At 40.1% G+C, this 19,580-nt stretch overlaps 1 protein-coding gene across 27 annotated transcripts in view; it reads left to right on the forward strand.

Annotated features, from left to right (window-relative positions):
• The window catches only part of spata20 (spermatogenesis associated 20), a 352,217-nt gene that overhangs the window by 70,671 nt on the left and 261,966 nt on the right, over positions 1-19,580 (forward strand). For all 27 annotated transcript variants that reach the window (XR_011354678.1, XR_011354681.1, XR_011354685.1 and 24 more), the window contains one exon: positions 4,439-4,631. Coding sequence is in view for 21 of the 27 variants with exons in the window: in XM_069929404.1 (XP_069785505.1) it covers positions 4,439-4,631 (193 nt within the window). In the remaining 6 variants the exon portion in view is untranslated. The remainder of the gene's footprint in view (positions 1-4,438; positions 4,632-19,580) is intronic.

A 19,580-nucleotide genomic window follows, 5' to 3' on the forward strand; every position in this document is an offset into this window, starting at 1 on the left:
TGCCACCTGGCCTGATAAGTATCTACATCTTGGGGTGACATGGTTACCTCTGTTATAGAGCCAGTGACTCGGATTCGAATCTGGTGCAGTCTGTCTTGTATGTTCTTCCTGTGACTTGTGTGGGCTTTCCCTGGGTGCTCCGGTTGCCTCCCACCCTCCAAAAGATACAGGGTTGGTAGGTGAATTGGGTATAATCTATTGGGCAGCATGGATTTCAATGGCTGGAATCAGCTTCTATAGCCCCTTTCACACTGGCACCTAATTAACGGCCAATCTACTGGTTAAGGGTCCAGTGTGAAAGCTCCTTAATTGACTCGCGAGCATCGAATCATGCCAGGGATGGACTGCCTAGGTAGGGTGTATCATCCCCGAGGACATCTGATGCCTGCGTGCCAATTAGCCCAGTGTGAAAGGGACATAGACGATCCAGGGACAATGTAGTGACAGGTTGATGTGTTTTCGCATGAGTGCAGGGATGTGAGGGAGACAAACTATTAAAAGAAGGTATAAACTTTGCAAACCTATATAAATCTTTATAAATTTCTAAAGGACTGTGGGAAAGTCGCAGCGGGATAAAGAGAACACGTTGGTGGACCTGCCCTCCTGGAATTCCGTGCAGCAGAGAAACCCCTCTGTGCATACAGTCTTTTCTCTGCCACACAGAATTCTGGGAGGACAAGTCCACCATCGCTTTTTCCCATGGCCTTTATAAATTGTCCGCTACTGCTGCTACCTCTTTTCCACAGTCACTTATAAATTTAAAAGTTTATATAAGTTAGCACAACAACAGGGGCTGAAGGGCTCGTACTGTGCTGTACATCATGTTTCTTTCTTTGGCTTGGCTTCGCGGACGAAGATTTATGGAGGGGTAATGTCCACGTCAGCTGCAGGCTCGTTTGTGGCTGACAAGTCCGATGCGGGACAGGCAGACATGTTTAATTATGTTATAATTAGCCAAGATTAATTTATTTAAATACAAGATCATAGGGCAGGTCCATCATTGCTCAATGCATCACTCAGATGTCACCCAGTGGAGGATAGACTCCCCTCTCCCTGGTGATGCCTTGTGGTGAGTGTGCAAGGTCACAGAGAACCAGTTAACAGTGCTCCAGTGTGAACGGCAAAAATGGCCTCTTTAACCAGTTCACTTAATGACCAATTTACTGGTTAGCCAGTGTGAAAAGGACTTGCGTGTTGTAAAAATAAAATGAAATAAAATGTATTGTTTTTAGTTCAGATTCCAGCATCTGCAGTTTTGTTTCTGAAATTTTCATTTACACAAAATTGTCATTTCTTTCCTTTGGAGTAATAGTGTACTCAAAGTGGGAGCAAGCCTCAAAATTGACTGGCATTTCACAAAAGATTTTTTTTCCCAAATACATTTTTCGAACGTCGAATCAAGAAAATGATCTCCCATGCTTGGATAATTAAAAGGGATGAGGAGAGGTTGGGGGGGTTGCCTTCCAATTGAATTACAATTTGAGTGTAGAAAATCTCATATGGCAATCTTACAAAATATATCCCATCCCTTGGATTGATCTTTCATCTCTTTGTCCAAGACATCTTTGTAGTTAGATAAGATAAAGATTTGGTATGCTGGAAGAACTAAGGGATTTGCAGTAACTATGTGGCTTCTCTCAGAATTCCTGCTTGAGTTTGACCCTGGACTGACCAGATTTTGACAATCCAAATATGATTGAATTTTACATTTTTAGTTTGAGGGAAAGAAAAATCAGTGAAAGACAGGTACTTAATTTTAAGGGCTGTAATGAGGGCTTAAAAGCAGAGCTAGCTGAAGTGAACTGGCCAGGAAGATTAAGAAATAATTTGAGATCTAGTGACACTCAAAAAGATCGTAATAGAATTGATAGAATAGATGCATTTCAATGAGAAATAGAAGTTCCAAGGGGAGAACCCACGATCCGTTTTTATCTGAAAAAAAATTAATAATTCGGACTTAAACAAAAAGTCAGTCATTCAGAAAATTGGAGTGAGTATCCAAAATAGGAGAGAACAATGAAAAGATTCATATGCAAGGAAAAATTAGATTACCTGGTAAAGCTAGCTGTAAATATTATAACAGATAATTGTATAGATTTCCACAGGTATTTAAAATTGGAAAATTAAGTTAACAAGCTGAGTGGTAGAATATTAAAAAGAAAACCTGAGGAATTCATTTGGAAACTAAGGATATGGCAGATAAATAGGCATTTTGCCTCTTTTTTACCATTATAAAGTTTACAATTTTCATCTCAAAAATGGCTATAAATCAGGCCATCAGTACCCCTCTCCCTTCCAATGAGAGTTACCAAGGGAGAATGCGTTGTAAATTGTTAGAGCTGTGGAAAAGTCCTTGGATCCTGACGGACTTTCATCTTAGGATCATAAAAGAAGTGGTGAGAGAGAGAGCTGATGCAGTGGTTCTAATTTTCCAAAGTTCCCTAGGTTTGAGTAGATTTTATTATATTGGAAACAAAACTCAATTACGTTTTTTTACACAGCTGCTGTGTTCCAGGAACATTGCCATTTTCTCAGAATGCATGCTGTGTAAAAAGGTTGGAACAGGAATGAGGGTGCCATTCCCGTTCCAACATTTTACCTCCTCGACCCCTAGTAAATTTCCCAGAACGTCTGCAGTCCAAAGTTAACTGCAGGCATTCTGGTATGGTGTGTAAACTTGTGTAAATAAGTGGAGATTTTGAGTTTTGGTCGTTTGTGTGTGAACGACCAATGCCAATACATCGGACATTCTTCAGACCAGTAAAATCATGCACTTTCCATCTAAAAAACATAATTGATTCAAAGAAGGGTGCACAGAAAGCAGAGACCAACTACAGGCCTTTTGGCTTAACATATGTCATTGGGTTAATAAGGAGGTTGCAGTAGGGAACAAAGAAAAAAATCAAGATAATTAAACAAAGCTGATTGTTTTTGTGTTAGAATAGTCAAATCTGATTCTTTCCTTCTCTTCTCCACCCCCTTCCTTTTCCTCTCCGTTCAGAGAGCAATCCCCACCCCTATAACCTAACCTCCCACCCATATCCACCTTTGACCTCATCTATTAGCTTGTACTCCTCCCCTGTCCCCTATTCCCTCCTCTTTCTTCTCTGCCCACCTTTTTATTGAGGCACCTGTCTGTTTTCTGTTTATACCTTGACAAAGGGCTCAGACCCAAAACAGATACCCTTTACTTCCAATAGATGCTGCGTGACCTGCTGAGTTTCTCCAGCACTTTTGTACATTGCACTACAACCACAGTGTCTGCAGACTTTCCTGTTTAACTCCAATTTATTGGCATTCTTTGACAAATTTACATGCATTGTTGATGGAAGGAAGTCTATGGATGTACTCTGCTTAGTTTTCCAGAAGGTGTAGGAAAGATGCCATAAAAGTTTATGGTATGCATACATTGAAAAGAAGATGGCTGGCTAAAATTGAGATTGGGCACCACGATTTTTTTTCCCACCTGGCAAGGTCAGCTAAAGAAGCTTTCCTCTGTTTGTGGCTTTCACCATTTCAGATCTTGACCCGTTCTCAGTAGTGGAATAACACAGCCACCTATGGACATTGAAGTCCCCAATAGAGAACTGATCTCTGTGCACAGTATTTGCATCTGTTGGAGATTCTTCAGGAGAAGTTGTTTCTGGAGGAGGAATGCTCATGAGGAAGCTGATGTGATGAAATTTCAAGTATGCTGGAGCCCAGTATCTTGACCTGCTCTCTCTCACATCTGGAGTTTCTAACTGACACGCAGATGATGGAAGAGTCTAGAATGCCGATCAAGAAACATGAGTACGACTGTGTAACCTTGAGCTCAGGTCATTTTTCCATACCTTGATGAAGGGCTCAAGCCTGAAAATTTAGCTACGTATCTTTATCTTTGCTATATAAAGTACGCTGTTTGACCTGCTGAGTTTCTCCAGCATTGTGTTTTTACTTTGCATTGGTTTGATTTTTGAGTCACATTCACACTAGACAAAGGAAGGATTGCAGTCACCTCATCCCTCATCTTGGTTATCAGACACGTTCATGTTTCTGAGGGGAATGAATCTAATGATACAAATATATGGAATTGAAGGGCAGAAGTAGATGACCAAAAGCCGAAAGACGCGCTCTATTTCCCTTTCTCCCACTCATCAGCCATGTAATCTAGAAGAGGCAAAAAAAGGGAAAAGAATGATCTGAGAAGTTCTTTCATGACATTCCATAATTGTCCAATTTTGATTGTTATGAGCAGTCAGGAACATAAATGTTGGTGATTTTGCTGTCACTGTGGCCTGTTGTAGCTCTCCTCCCTATTCTCTTGCATCCCACTCAACCCAGAGAGGATACCTGTGAGGTTCCTGGTTTATGGGACTCAGCACATTGGGCCAAACAGGAGATAAGACTGACGTAAAGGTGTTTCCGCAATTCTTTAATACTACTTCATACTTTGTAGGATCTTCAAGGAGAACTTAGAAACAAGAATGTCCTCATCGTCCATTATTCATCACAGTTGACAGCTGCCAAGTTTGGTTTGGAGGTGGAGAAGGTCAAAGATATTTTGAGTACATGCAGAAACAGGCTGGACAAAGTCAGGAAGCAGAGGCCACGTCCTCACCTGGACAACAAGATGGTGGCGTCATGGAATGGTGAGTGAAGAACATCCTAACGCTTCAGAAAATATTGGGAAATGTTCTGTTGGAATACAATAGATTAAAAAAAAACTTTCAAATGACGTTGAGTTTGTTAAATAAAAATATGTTAAAAGTCAACATAAAGAGCATAATAAATTGGAGCAGAATTAAGCAATTGTTCCCTGCCATTCAGTATGGCTGATCTGCTCCAGGTAACCCTCCCAACCTTGGAATTAAGCTAATGATTCTCTTTTTTATACATCCTTCTTTAGGGAAAGGAGCCAAAATTCTGCACAGCACTCCATGCTGTAAATGACTCACTTACCCTCTGTACAGACCTGTATGTACAGCTGAACCATGTTTCTCTATATGTATGGTTCGACCTCCTCCCAATAAAGCCTTTCTAATTACTTGTTACACCTGTTCTCAGCACCAAGATGTTTCTGTGCTTCAATAATTTTTCTTCATTTATAGTCTTCCTGAAATGATTTATCTTATCAAATTACAGTTTCCCACATTAAAATCCATCTGGCAAGATTTCTCCTACTTAATCTACAACATGCTGTTGCAGCGTCCCAAATATCCTTCCTGCAATATACCTTCCTGCCCATTATAGTGCCATTTTGCTTCTTTTTCTCCTGTTAGTGTGGAAATCAGGCTCTTAGTACCTCTTAGTACCTCTTAGTGTGCCTTTATGGCAAGCAAAAGTTGACAAATTGTGTGTATTAATTACCTGACAATCAGTCAGTTAGTCAATAAAGCGTGCCAATCCACTAACCAGTATCCTTCCAACCTGAAAAAGACTTCTGTACGATAATCAATTTTAAATCCATAAATCTGCATATACTGGGGTCTAGTGCAGTGGATGGAAGAGAAGGAGAGGGCTCAGGCCTGAAATGTTGACTGGCTTTTACTTCAATGGATGCTGTGTGAGCTACCAAGTTTCTCCAGCACTTTTGTGTACTGCACTGATTAAATGAGTTTGTCTTGTGCACTAGTCATTGATATGGGGCCTTGTCAAATGTCTTCTGGAAATCCAACTACTGCATCTACACTTGTGCCTCTGTTGTTCATGTTGTCCTTATCCTGGTGGTTGTGCAAGATAGTATTTCTGAAGATTTTGACTAATTGTATCAATCAGTTTCTGTCAGCTGGTCTATAAAAGACCTGTGGGGGAAAGACAGCAAGATGGATTTTGAGAACATTCTTTCCCAACTTTCTGCACTTACCAAATCTGACATACTTGCATGTCACTGATATTGGTTTTGTTTCAAGGAATTGATGTGAACCAATTTTGCCTTTCTTCAAGCTTCCTTCCCACTTGTACTGCCAAGTGTCCTTAATTGTGGAATCCTACCATATCCTTTCTGTGCATTGAGAATAGACTGCCTATTGCCAACTGTGGGTTGCTAGAGAGGAAAAAAAAGTAATTGACCTAGATAAATTAAGCAGGATGTCTGCATTGTCGATCCCACAATTCCTCAGCCTGTTTTATCACTAATGTTTATGCAGTCTGATCTTCAAATCCTTATGTTCTCTGTTGCAATGGATCTGTTCTGCATGTGGAGGTATAGCTTTATATTTTTAAATCCATAATATCAATCATTATCACTTTTCTGAATAGTCTCAAAACACTACAGAAAGAACGGGAGAATGAATTGTAGTGACTTCTATAAAAGCTTTAAATATTGTTAGACGACTGATATTTATTCTCAGGAACCACCCTGTGACTTGTCTAGGCTCCAAATTACTAAAGTACTGAGATGTTTCCTGCCAAAAAAACTAAAGTATGTTGACAGTTTTAGGTTAGCATGAGCTTTCAGAGTTGAAATTTCCTTGAACAGGAGCTTGAATAGTCACATCTTTCTTTTCCTTTTTGCTCCCAGTTGTTATGTTGCTCACACAGTAATTAAAACTGGAGAGAAGAGATAAGGCATTTGGCTTGAAAATCTCATTTATGCAATGCCACTGTGAGGTTCAGAACAATGATCTTTTGTTGGTCTCACTTACAGAAAAGGATTTGCCAGATGATAATCAGCTTCAGTTTATCTTGTTTGACACAACAGAATCTGCTGTGTATGGTTTATGTGTGCGTATATTTCTGCTGTCCCTTCATCCATTCCTCTCTCCCTTCAGTTGTAGCACACTTATTGTTCCAGGATTTCTAGAAAAACACCAAAGCTTCAGATGCTGGACCCTTGAGCAAGTGAAGATGAGAACTCAGCAGGGTTAGAAATGGTCAGTCACTGTTTCGGGTGTGAATCTTTTATATCAAGACTAAAATAGAATAGCTGAAATTACATATATGAAGGGGGAAAGAAGCCAGGGGAGGGTCTAAGAGGTGATAGAGTATAGGAAAAAGGCATGGGAGGTGATGAGACAGGCAAAGGGAACACCATGAGGAGGGGGTGTGGGAAAAGAAAAGTTAGAGTAGAGAGAAAATAAGGTTAAAGAGATGGGAATAGTAGAATCAGATAGGGGTAGGGGCTATCTAAAATTAGTCAATGTTCATGCTATTAAGGCTATCCAGGAGGAATGTGATGTGTGTTCCTCAAGTTTACATTTGGCCTTACCTTGACAATGGATGTCCAAGGATAGAAATGCCATTGTAGGAATGGTTGAAGAGTTGAAATGGTCAGCTACAGGAAGGTCAAATTTAGACCCACCCACAGAGCGTAGGCATTCGGTGAAGCAGCCACCCAATCGCTGTTTGGTCTCACTGATGTGGGATTACAATTTCCATGCTAATGTTTGACCTGGAATAAAATTGTGCGATTGAGGTATGATCAGATCGATCATGATCTTATTGAGTGCCCTCCTACATGCCCACATTGAAAGTGTGAACCTAACCTACCTCTTCTGAAGAATGTTTACGGCATGCAGGGCACATGTGCAGATATGGTTGCGATATATTTTGTGAATTATGCAAAAGAAGGTAATAAGAGGCTGATTATCATTTGGCAAATGTTTCACTGTGAAAGAGCCCAACAAATGATAATTATTATGATCTCTTCGGATGTAATCACATAATGAGATTTTCTAGCCAAATGCTTTCCATTAATTACTATGTGAACAACTTGACAGTTGGAATAGGAGGAAGAATGGAGTTATTTGGGGATTACAAAACATTCTTCCTTCAGCAGATAACCCATTCTCCTCCAATGCCTGTGGACAATTGGAAGAACATTGTTTCCCAATGTGATTTAGTTCACTCTTCCTTTATGTGATGCATTTTAGAGTAGCAGTGGTATGTTGGCAGCCAACGTTTTGACACTGTACCACACCAAAAAGTGTCAAAGAGTCAGTTAAAGTTGCACTTAGAATATAAGAAATTTGAGCACGAGCAGGCCATTCAGGTTCTTGCCCCTTCTCTGCCATTCATTGAGATCATGGCTGATCCTTCACCTCAGTGCCACTTTCATGCACTGACCTTGTATCCCAATATTCTCTTAATATCTTCATTGGTTTCCCAATGAAGTGGGGTTCCCGTTGTCTTTAAACATGGAATTGCTATTCAATTGGTCTACAGTTGCATACAGATATTCTTATTTCAGACCAATGTTTTCATTCTTCCAAGGTAGCGTTATTGTGACATGTCACTTCTGGACAAGATCATTGGCTTCTTTGTTTGCTTCAATAGGGAAAACGATGTGCACCCTCTTGAACCCCCACAGTCTCCGGTGACTCTGTGCTTCCAGTCTCTGAGGTTGAGGTGAACAGAACCTTTGGAAGGTTGAATCCTCAGAAAGTGTCTAGCCCAGACAGTGTATCTGGCTGGACCCTTAAAAACCTACATTAACTAACTGGCTGGAGTTTTTGCAGACATTTTGAAGCTCTTGCTGCTGCAGTCCAAAATGACATCTGGAGTCAGCACATCGAGGCAACCCTGAAGAAAGCACACCTACACCACCACTTTCTAAGGAGTTTGAGGAGATATGGCATGTTGTCAGATGCTCTATCAAATTTTGACAGGTGTGCTGTGGAAAGTATACTGACTGACTGCATCAGGACCTGGTTTGGTAATTCAAAAGGTTGTTGAAAGGAGTAAGCATAGCCAAGTCCATCACAGACTCTAATCTATGTGAGGTATTGTCTCAAGAAGGCAGCCAATATCATAAAGGACCCCCATTACTCTGGTCACATTCTCTTCTCACTGCTACTTTTAAAAATGCTTTTTTTTAATAGTGATTAGACTCATGAACTTTTTCTTATTACCCTAATGATAAACTACTCCAGCACCACAAAATGCCTATCTCCACATTGAAAAACTTTTTTTTTGTTACACTAAGTAGAACAGTGAATATTTATTAGCTATCTTTTATATTTATTGTCTTTGTCTGTACTATGGTAATTCTATCTGATTGGAGTACCAGTTTGCGTGGGGCAAGTAAGATTTCAGCGCATATGTACATTGAACTTGTGTGTAGGACAATAGCTCATTAATCATTATCACCAATAAAACTACATGCAAAAACACAATTTATCACCATGTCAGATCAGTAAGGAGTTGCTTGGGGACAAAGCTTTCCTTTATACGTCTCACTCAAGACCCAAGAGCAGAAAACTCTGTGGTCCCGTTACCGACTAAATCATTGATCAGACCTTTGCTTATCTTTAAACAATGATTCTATTACCTGCACCAGAGCTGGTCTTTTAATTCATGAAGTTTTGCTGCTCTTGGTGATCCAGTAGTGGACAAGGTGGCAGATGATAGCATTGGGTGGTTTCTATTTCCGTTCACAGAAGCCTTATTGCTTTCAAATTGAAATAAGCTAAATTGCCAATAAACGGTTAATAAAGTAAAAGTATGCCATGTGTAGAAGTACCTGGAAAGCAATCAGGCTTGTCTAAGAAGTGGCAAATAGCGTTTGCATTATGCAAGCACAAGGCAATGACCATTTCAGTGTAAGGAGTCCAGCCACATATCCATTGCATAATCATTAAGAAATTCTATGCTATTTAACATCCTAGGGGAGGTCATCACTGACCATAATCTGAACACGTTGAGTGGTACAGTTAATGTAGCTACATTATTACTGGGCCAGCACCCCAGGTTCCAATCTGGCACTCTCTCTAAGGAGTTTTTACGTTCCCTCTGTGACCTGCATGGGGTTTCCCCAGGTGCTTCTGTTTCCTCCCACACTCCAAAACGTACAGGGTTGTAGGTTAATTGGGTATAATTGCGTGGCCCAGGTCTTAATTGTTCGAATTGGCTTCTACTGTTTTTTTAAATAAAAATTTTCAAAAAAAACCTGATTGGATGACTATACATAGTAGGTCAGAGGCTGGGTGGCTCTACCTAACTCCTGAAAGCCTTTTCTTCTTCTGTAAGGTACAAATAAGGAGTTGGCTCAGTAACACTCAAGCCAGGCATACTCAGGATGCAGCAAGCTGCTGAATTGGCAGCCTGTTCACCAGTCCTTCCCTTTTCCATTGGCTCACAGTTGCTGCGATGCACAGTTGGGCCACCCGACCCAATGAACCTTTTCTGCCATTTAGCAAGATCATATTTTTTTTTATTTTAATTTTTTTATTTTTCACACTATGAACCATACTGACCAAAATACACACAAACATTTCCCTCTTGAATATACACAGTATCATTTTCTCTCCTTTTTACCCCCTCCCTTCCCTCCCTCCTTCACCCCCCCCTCCCCACTCACTCATATTTGATGTGAATGTATTCTCATTTTTGGTGTCAGTGCTGTGCAATTGCTCAGGAAAAGGTATGAGGCGCTCCTTCCGTCCGATAGCCTATAGGTCACCCTTGGGCAAGGTCTAACACCTTTTTGGCCTCCCAAGCAGGGTCATGTGAAGCCATGGATTGCAGGTGGTGGATGGATTTTACAAGCAGATTCTACAAATTGGAACTAAAAACACTGGGCTGATGAATCTGTTGATCAATGGCCAAGGATAACCTTACATTATGGACCCCCTGCAACTGAAGAAGGCAACGGGAAACCACTTCCCTTTTATAATCACGAACTCAACATCGACTATGGTCTCAGCTCAAAGATGGAGCCTTCACCGAAGGAGAACAGTGAAGCAACAGCTACAATTTGGACGGTCAGAGATCATGACAGATGGAGAGGCACGATTGTCCACGCTGAACGGCAAGGCACCTGAATGAATGATGTATTCTCATTTAGCCTCAGTAACCTTTCTCCCCTCTTCTAATCAAAACTCTACCTCAGATTTCAAAATATTGAAAGAAAATTTATAATGAGAGGTTATTGTCGTATATACATGCACAATGTGCAGATTCACCAAGGTTCTTTTGTGTTGCGGCCAAACAGGTAAGTAAGAAACATCAACTACAATAGAACATAGAACACTACAGCCCTTTGTGTTAGCATCATAGAGCAAACATTCATATAAATCACCTTACAACAATACATTTTTAAAAATGCACAAAAATTAAGGCAGTGTCTTTGATTCATTGATTATTCAGGAATCTGACAGCACAAGGCAATGACCAAGAAGCTGTCCTTGTGAAGCTGAGTGAATTGGGACTTTTCTCTTTGGAGCGGAGGATGAGAGGAGATTTGATACAGGTCTATTGTTTTAAGCTCACATTTCATATAGTAACCACACTTTAAGGGTTAACACAAGATGAAAACATTTAATTACAAAAGATTTTCACAGTAAAACCATCCCAAGCTTGTGGTCAAAGAGTAGAAGCCATAAACAGAGTTAATGGTCTCAATTAAGATCCAGAGCAATGGATTATTTTCTCATGGAAAAGACAACGGGGGGAAAGAAGTTATATGCTTATTGAGTAATGTTTTTGGGAAATTGAAACTGAAACTGAAAATCAGTATTGATCAGCAAGCCATGTGATTGAGATACTTGAAGAAGCAAAATTGATAGTAAGTAACCAGAGATTTGGATGAGACAGAGAAGCGAAGGACTTTATGTGAGATGGACACTCCTGCTGTTTTCTCTTTGTCAGGGGGAAACAATGATCTGCTGTGACCATTGTAATGGCCATTTTGGATTGACCCATATCTGGGTAAAATAGGCAAGATTATTCTTGCCTTTTGATCATTGACCATTTTGATGGTCATTTTGTCTGATGCTTGCCTGGGTCTTTGGAACCACCGTGAAAATCACATGTTTCATTTCCCCTATGAAGAGAGGAGTTGTGACAATCATTCATATGAAAGAACATTTCTCTGGAAGCAATTCGACAAGGATTCTTGAGTTAAAGACACTCTGATGACTCTATGTCTCACCTACTTCATAATTACTTCTGAACACCAGTTGAAAAATTCTGAGTTTCAACACAGGATTTGCAAGACTGAGCTCTGGGAATCGACTTTACAGAATTGTTCCTAAGTTGTAATGGTTTGGGTGCAAGCACGTGCATTCATGCACAGCTGGGGTTAAGTTTAGATTTAAGTTAAGTTGTTATTAATAGTTACTAATAAATATATTGTTTTTAAAAATAACACTGTCTTGGTGAATTGTTGCTGATCTATGATGTAATGCTACAAGATTAAGAGAGGCAAAGATAGGGTGGACAGCCAGCACCTGTTTCCCAGGACAGGAATAGCAAATACCAGGGGACATACAGTTTGTACAAAATGAAGGGAGAGAAGTTTAGGGGAGACATCAGGGGTAAGTTTTTTTTTAAAACTCAGAGTGTTGTAGTGCCTGGAATGCCTTGCCAGGGATGGTGTTGGAGACGGAAACATTAGGGGCATTTAAGAGACTTAGTCGGGCACACGATGAAAGAAAAATAGAGGGTTACAGGGTAGGGTGGGTTTAGTACTTTTTTAAAAGGAATATATGGGTTGGCACAACATCGAAGGCCAAAGGGCCTGTGTGCACATTAAATTTCTACAATATACTGAGTCGGAATAATAGATATAAAAGGATAGATGGATGAAAATTCACAGTTGCCGGTAATGCAAAAAAAAGTGATGGTTCAATGGTGCAGACAAATCTTTAGGTAGTCCCAGTCTAGATTATGGTTAGAGTAGTACAGGAGATTCAAACGCCTGATAGCTGTTGGATAAAAACTGTTCTTGCTACTAGAAGTGCTAGCAGTAAGAAGAGACGAATGTTCCAGAGACTCACAATCTTTTGAAAGTAAAAATGTTGCCTCATCTCTCACTTATTTTACAACTGCGATCCTTGGTTTTAGATTTTCCCAGAAAAGGACTCATTCTCTTCTTGTGCACCTTGTTAGGATCTTGTATGTGTCAATAATCTCCAATGGATGTAAGCGTAGTCTGTTCATCCCTTCCCTTGTAAAACCACCCACCTTGCAGTGGGTTGTACATGGCCATGGATATCAAACGTTGTGTCCGAGATCTAATTGAGTCTATTCTGAGGATGTTGATATGGATTCAATGTGAATTGAATTGGTCATTCTTACTCCAATTTTGGTGGATATATCAATGTATATTGAGACATCCATTAGACTGAGAGGCTGTAAGATAGTTTTCTTTGTACAGATAGATTTCAGGACTGAGTGCAGAAGTTAGAACGAGTTTTATTCCATGTCTTTCAAGTATCATAGATGATTGCACAGTTCTTGATGTCTCCATTCTGTAGTTTTTCTTGTTTGGGAGGACTTGATGGAAAAGAGGCTGGGGCTAGAAAAACTTGAACCCATGATCTTGAGACTGAATGTCAGGGGACTACCATCTAATTCACAATGTACAGCACAGTGGTAGGGTTTGAACCCTACTTTAAGAAATTTATATCGATTCTCATTATTTTGTGCCAAACTAATAAATCTGTGACTAATTTGGGATTTTTCTGCCTATGTAAATATATATACCTTCCTAAATCTTTATGCAATACAGTTGAGGGATATTTAGCAAATTTTGGAATGAATGTTTCCAGTGGTTGGAGGGTCAGTAGTTTGAGGTAATTGGCAAGAAGACCAGAGGAAGATGAGATTTTTTTCTAACAGGGTAAGCTGTTAGGATTTGGAATGTACTTTTCAAAAAAACGGGAGGAAGCAGATTTTGTCGATAGTTTTAAAAGAAGAATTAGGTAAATTTTCCGAAAAAAAAAAAAAAAAAATAGTTGGGTCATAGGGTAATGAAAGTGTTTCCAGTTGGATAGCACTGTCAAAAATAAGACTCACTCATTACAGACAGAATATCCTCTTTCTCTCCGTTGTAATTAAATGAGAAGTACAGATGAGAATTTTTACCCTGGGATTATTTGCTGACATGGTCAGGCTATTCTTTGACTCTGCACCTATAAATGATAGAACAGACCAGGTGTTTAAATTTGAATCTAACATAGATCACCTTGAGGAGCACAGAAACAAATTGCCATTTAATCATTGGAATTGAACAGCCAGTGATCAAAGATTCTACAAGGGAAGAAAATAAATCATTTCAGCAAGCTTTATAATATTCAAATACTGCCTTGTATGATGAGTCTTTTCAGTGACTGAGAGGTGCTAATTCATTTGATGCCAAAGGGGAAGAGGGGAATGTATCATATATTTAGATAGGCAGAAATATCCCAAATCATTAATAGATATTATCAGTTTGGGAGCAGATGATGAGAACTGATATAAGTTTATTAAAGCATGGTTCAAACCTTATGCACGTTGCTGTCAGTTGTAAATTAGCCGATGGAATCCTGCCTTTGAGTGCAAAGATCATAGTTTTAAGCCACCTGTCAAACACAAGTCAAAACTAACAAAAAACACTCTGCTCCCCCTCCACCATCAGACTCCTCAACAACAAACTCAATCAGGGACTCAGTTAAGGACTCTAACTTGTGTACTTTATGGATTAAAAAAAAAATTCTGCCTGTATTGCACAGTCAGTTTGTTTACATTTCTTTATTTGTTTACATGCATTACCAATAAGTGGTAATTCTGCCTGGCCAGCTAGAAAAGGAATCTCAGGGTTGGATTTTATGTTATGTATGTACTCTGACAGTAAATCTAAAATAAATCTGAGTTCCAGATGATCTCTTAGTCAAACACAGTGACTCAATAGGTCATTATTATATTATTGTTTGTGGAGTTGGTTAGTGTGCAAATAGTTTCCCAGATTGCAACCGTGACCATTCTCCATGAGTAGTTCATTGACCATGAAATGTTTTGGGATACCTTACACTTGTGACACAGAGACCCCCCCTCCTTATTTCCCTATACTTCCTCAAGTTGTTCTCTCACGCGTGCCCATCAACTTTTCTTTGATTCTTTTCTCCATGTCACTGTGCCAAGGGGCAATTTACAGCAGCAAATTAAATAACTGATGCTCAAGAGATGTGGGAGGTAAGTAGAGCACCGGAGGAAACACACACGGTCACAGAGGAAACATGCAAACTCCACACCAACAGCACCTAAGTTTGGGAATGAGCTGCAAGCCCTGGAGCCACTATTCTGTCCACAGTCCTGAGATTCTGAAAAGAACGTGAACTTAAACTAAATCTAAATCTCATTCAGCCTTTACTCTTGGCGTGTGCTATTGGATATATTTATAAGCTTTAATGTTTGCCTTGTTATTAGTTCACATCTTTAGGTATCTGGACCAGGACTATAATTTCTACACTCTTACGCATGATGCAGTATAGTGACAGATTGGGAGTAAGCCTTCTTTCAATAGATGGCATAGACAGCTGCCAATCTGTCATGCTGGACGAGTGTTGGGTCAGTGTTGGGTCCACAACAATGCTGTAGGAATTTTTAAAAGCACGTATATTCAGCTGACTCCTAACCTGGCCACATCACATGAATTCTCACCTTGTAAAGGAATTCAAGAAATTGCAAAAGATATTAAGAAAAATAAAAACATTTAAAAAGCAATAGAGTAAAGCAAGGAGCTGGAATTAAAATGTGTAGTCCTGCCATCGATACAACTTCAGTGCACAGCACGAATTGATGTAGGTCACAAATCTCCAACTTTGCTCATGGGTTTCAACCAGATTGCATGGGTTTCAACCAGACCACACCTGCTAATATTATATAACCACCAGATGGCAGCAAAACCTGTGGTAACAGCTTTTGTTGGTGGTTCATTTATAATAAAAGACACTGATTAGGCAGGAATTGGAACATTTTGTAATCCAGTTAGAGTTAGTAAATATTTAAAAAAATCTATTTGTGAAATATCATATTACACTTTATAATATCAGTTTACAATTAATAATCTTAATAATGAGTACATTTCAGGCAAGAATTATGATTCAAAAATTTTGAAAGATCAGGTTAGATTTAATGATTTCACTGATTAAGTTGATTATTAAATTTATTGCAGATCGGAATTGGGTGACATTTTATAATCGATATGTATTTGGAAAAGAAATGCAAAATATTTAGATGCTAAAAGTGCCAAAATTGAGGCTGGGTCGAGTGAAGATGACTGGACAATGTCCTGTCAATCCTGCAGTGTGTGTGTACTGCTAGAAGAGACAGATTGATTTATGTGTAGAATCTTAATGCAACTATTCTTCACTGTGTTTTTGAAGAAATTAACTTGCTTTTCATGAGGTTAAAGAGCAGAGGTTAAAAAGCACAGTGGTGTAACAGGCAATGCTGCCACCATAGAACTATTCTCCTGTGTTTGATCCTGACCACTAGAGTGGAGTTTGCACATTTTCCCTGTGACTGCTTGGGTTGCCTCTGGGTGCCTTTGGTTTCTCCTCGCATCTTAAAGATGTGCTGCTAGGTTAATGGGCCACCTCTTTCGTCTACACAGGCAATTAAAAAAAAATGAGGGGAAGAGTTTTTTCTGAGAGAACAACCAAATGGTCTCCTAGGTTATTAGGAAATAAAAAATATGCATTGTTTTGAGTAAATTAATGGACAAATAACCTTACCCACATCCACTCCATTGGTAGACACAGCTTTGTCAATACATTATCTGAAATATTTAAAAAAAACTAAAAGACAAAAAATGTTCAAATGTTTGCTTCACATATCCAGTATTTGCAGTATTTTACTTTAGCTGAATTTCAACTTTTGCATTAAATGGAGCATGATTTCTGATTTCACACCACCTTCTTCCTTGACCCATCGCTTTCTCTGGTCACATGACAGAATTCTGGGTCCCTTTGCGCAATATTTCATGATGGTGGGTTAATGTCGTAAGGCTGCAGGGCTTTTGGAGTGCACTCAAATTGTTAGGGGCTGAAGAGCAAACCACCCCAGATGCTGGAAATCTAATAGATATTTGTGCATGTATATGTCATTCGTTTGTCTGCTCTCCATGCAAATCAATATGGAACACTCTAGAAATATCCAAGGAGGTTCAGTAGGGGTAACATATGATGCTGAACGTCATGACCACATTGCACCTGGGACACCTCAATTAGTTCATGTGCTGTGCATCAATGTATATTCAGAATAAAAACAAGTGGCCAAAGCAACACCTGGCCCACCTCAGTGCTCAGGCCTGCAGACAAACAAGGTTCAGGCAGCAGGAAACTGAGGAACAACGCCAATCCTGCCTCAGTGCTGATGCTGCCAGGTCTCCCATGAGCAGACAATAAGAGTCTGCTGAAGAAGAACAAGCAAGATTCCAAGCCACACGAAGGGCAGCACCATTTACTACCACTGACCTGCTAAATGCTGCATTCAATTACTCAGTTGACATTGTGTCCTTTATTAATGCATTTATAATGGGCTCCATGTCAGAGGTACGCTAACATTGTGGAACAAAGATGTGGAAAGGTGAAACGCCATCGATATGTTCCAATGGAAAACTTAGCATACCCCTATTGACCAAGCCTCCACAGTCATTGAAAATACTACTGCTAATCACCGCAGCAGTCTAAACATTTTCTAAAGATGATCAGAGCCTAGAACTCACCATTTCAGATGACATCTTTTGGAGCCAACAACAACTGAGTTTTTTTTATGTTCTGGGCAACGCTGGATATCCTGTTAGCCTGAAATAAAAATACCAAAACACTGGAAGAACTCAGGAGGTCAGGCTGCATCTGTGGAACAAGAGGCAAAACTGCCCAAAATCACAGTGTAGAGCAGATACCCGAGACAGTTTCTCATTCATATTTTTAAAGATTTGCCTGATACTATTGGGAATTAATGAATGAAAAACCTGAACATTGAGTGATCATCCTCTGGTACACTGTCAGCAGAATGATTATTTTACACTACTTTCTCTTTTCCTCAATTCTATTTGGCTAGGGCTCACTTCCACTGGTGCTCACTGCAGAACAGTCTGCTTGTCACAGAAAGGTTATTGGATGTGACACTAAGCCATATTGTGATGCGTGGGAGCTGGCATCCTAACAACGGAGCTTCTTGGCTGCCAGTTCTTTCCAAATGGAGTGTCTGGGAGAGAACAAATTGATCAAAAGGTTGTCAATTGTCCTCTGAAGGATCAGGTCATTGAGGAAGTTAGGGGAGGTAGTACTCTATAGGTAGAAATAAGAGCATAAATCATAGGAATGGAATGAGAGCATTTGGTCCATAAAGTCCAACCTACTATTCCATCGTGACTCAATTTAACTGAGGTCTGCTCAACTCCCCTGAACCACAGTCTTACCACTTGAAGGAAAATCATGGGAATTTTCACCCAGCCCACCAGCCAATATTTACCCTAGACCAACACTTCCAAACCAGTTATATCTGGTTGCTATCGTGCGACTATCTGAAAGCATTGTGCATTCAAATTTACTTCAACACTGCCTGCCCTTCAAAAGTACTTCATTGTCTTTAATCCACTTTGGGACGCCCCTCTTCTGTATTGCTGAATTAAACACTTTGTTAACTGCTGATCCATCAAGCCTGGCAGCATGTAATTCAATTTGTGGTGCCCTCTAAGCAACATATCTTAAAAAAATGTGATTTTTATACTCTATTGGCAGCCAATCTGCCTGCTACTAATTTCTAGCTGTCCTTTGGTTAATTTTTGCATGAGTCCCAGTCCTCATTAACGTTTGACTTCTTGTTGCTGTTTTGATTCTGTGCATCGGATTGCCCCAGGGGCCTATTAATATTATGGAAATAATTGGTAAAGGGACTTTGAGATTTGTGTGTCAGGAACCAAAGGGTGAAGGGTTACATGCCTGATAACATCACATTGGATTTTGTTCTATGCTGTACTGCTGCTCGGTGCTAATTATGTATTCTTGGAGCCTGATTCGGTGCTTAAACAATGACGATTTTAAAGTTTGGAAAATGGCCCATATATTTTTAATCAGTTGTGCCATCCCTCCCCCTCTCCCTCCCTCCCCCCCTCCCTACCCCCCTCCCTCCCCCCTCCCTCCCCCTCTCATGAATTACTCGCCCATTGAGAAGGAGAGATGACCCTACAGGATGGTGGCGACAGACCAGCGAGGGGCTTAGTAGTTGAAGGATCCACACAGGCTGTGGGCGATTTGCATTCGGGGATCCACGTGGTCTTTGGGCTGTTGGAGACTGGCTCATGGGACTGGCTCATGGGAACTAGGTATCGCAGTTGGGATTCGATAGGGTGCTGAGGGAAAGAAGAGCTCTCAAAGGGCCTTGAGAGCTGAAGGCTTCCTGATCATATTGGATACTTGGATCTGGAGCTCGAGTTGCTGATGGAGCGAACAGGAATATGTGCGGTTGCAGGAGACAGGAGGAAAATCCATGGACACAGTGACTTTGAAGGGACTTTTTTTTTTACTTCTCTTTCTCTCGTTCTGTAAGGAGCTTCGTAAATACTAAATGATGACTCTTTGTCTGCCTTACAGCAGGCAGAAGGCAATTTCGTCTAATATTGCATGTTCTGTTCTACTACATGACATTAAAGGAATCTTGAAATATGGGCCCATGGCTACCTAATGATTACCAATCCTGGAAATGGAAACATTTTATCCCTATCTATTCTTCATGCAACTGTAGGCCTCAACTCACATACCGCTTTCATGTAAATACCCATGGAACCCAGTGTCCTAGCTGATGTCTGTTTTATGCTTTATTAAATACAAGTTTTAGTACCCAATATATATTTAGAAAGTTCAGGAAACCATATCCTTTTTTAAAGTAGC

Source organism: Narcine bancroftii, chromosome 3, assembly GCF_036971445.1.
Source record: "Narcine bancroftii isolate sNarBan1 chromosome 3, sNarBan1.hap1, whole genome shotgun sequence".
Taxonomy (NCBI): Eukaryota; Metazoa; Chordata; class Chondrichthyes; order Torpediniformes; family Narcinidae; genus Narcine; species Narcine bancroftii.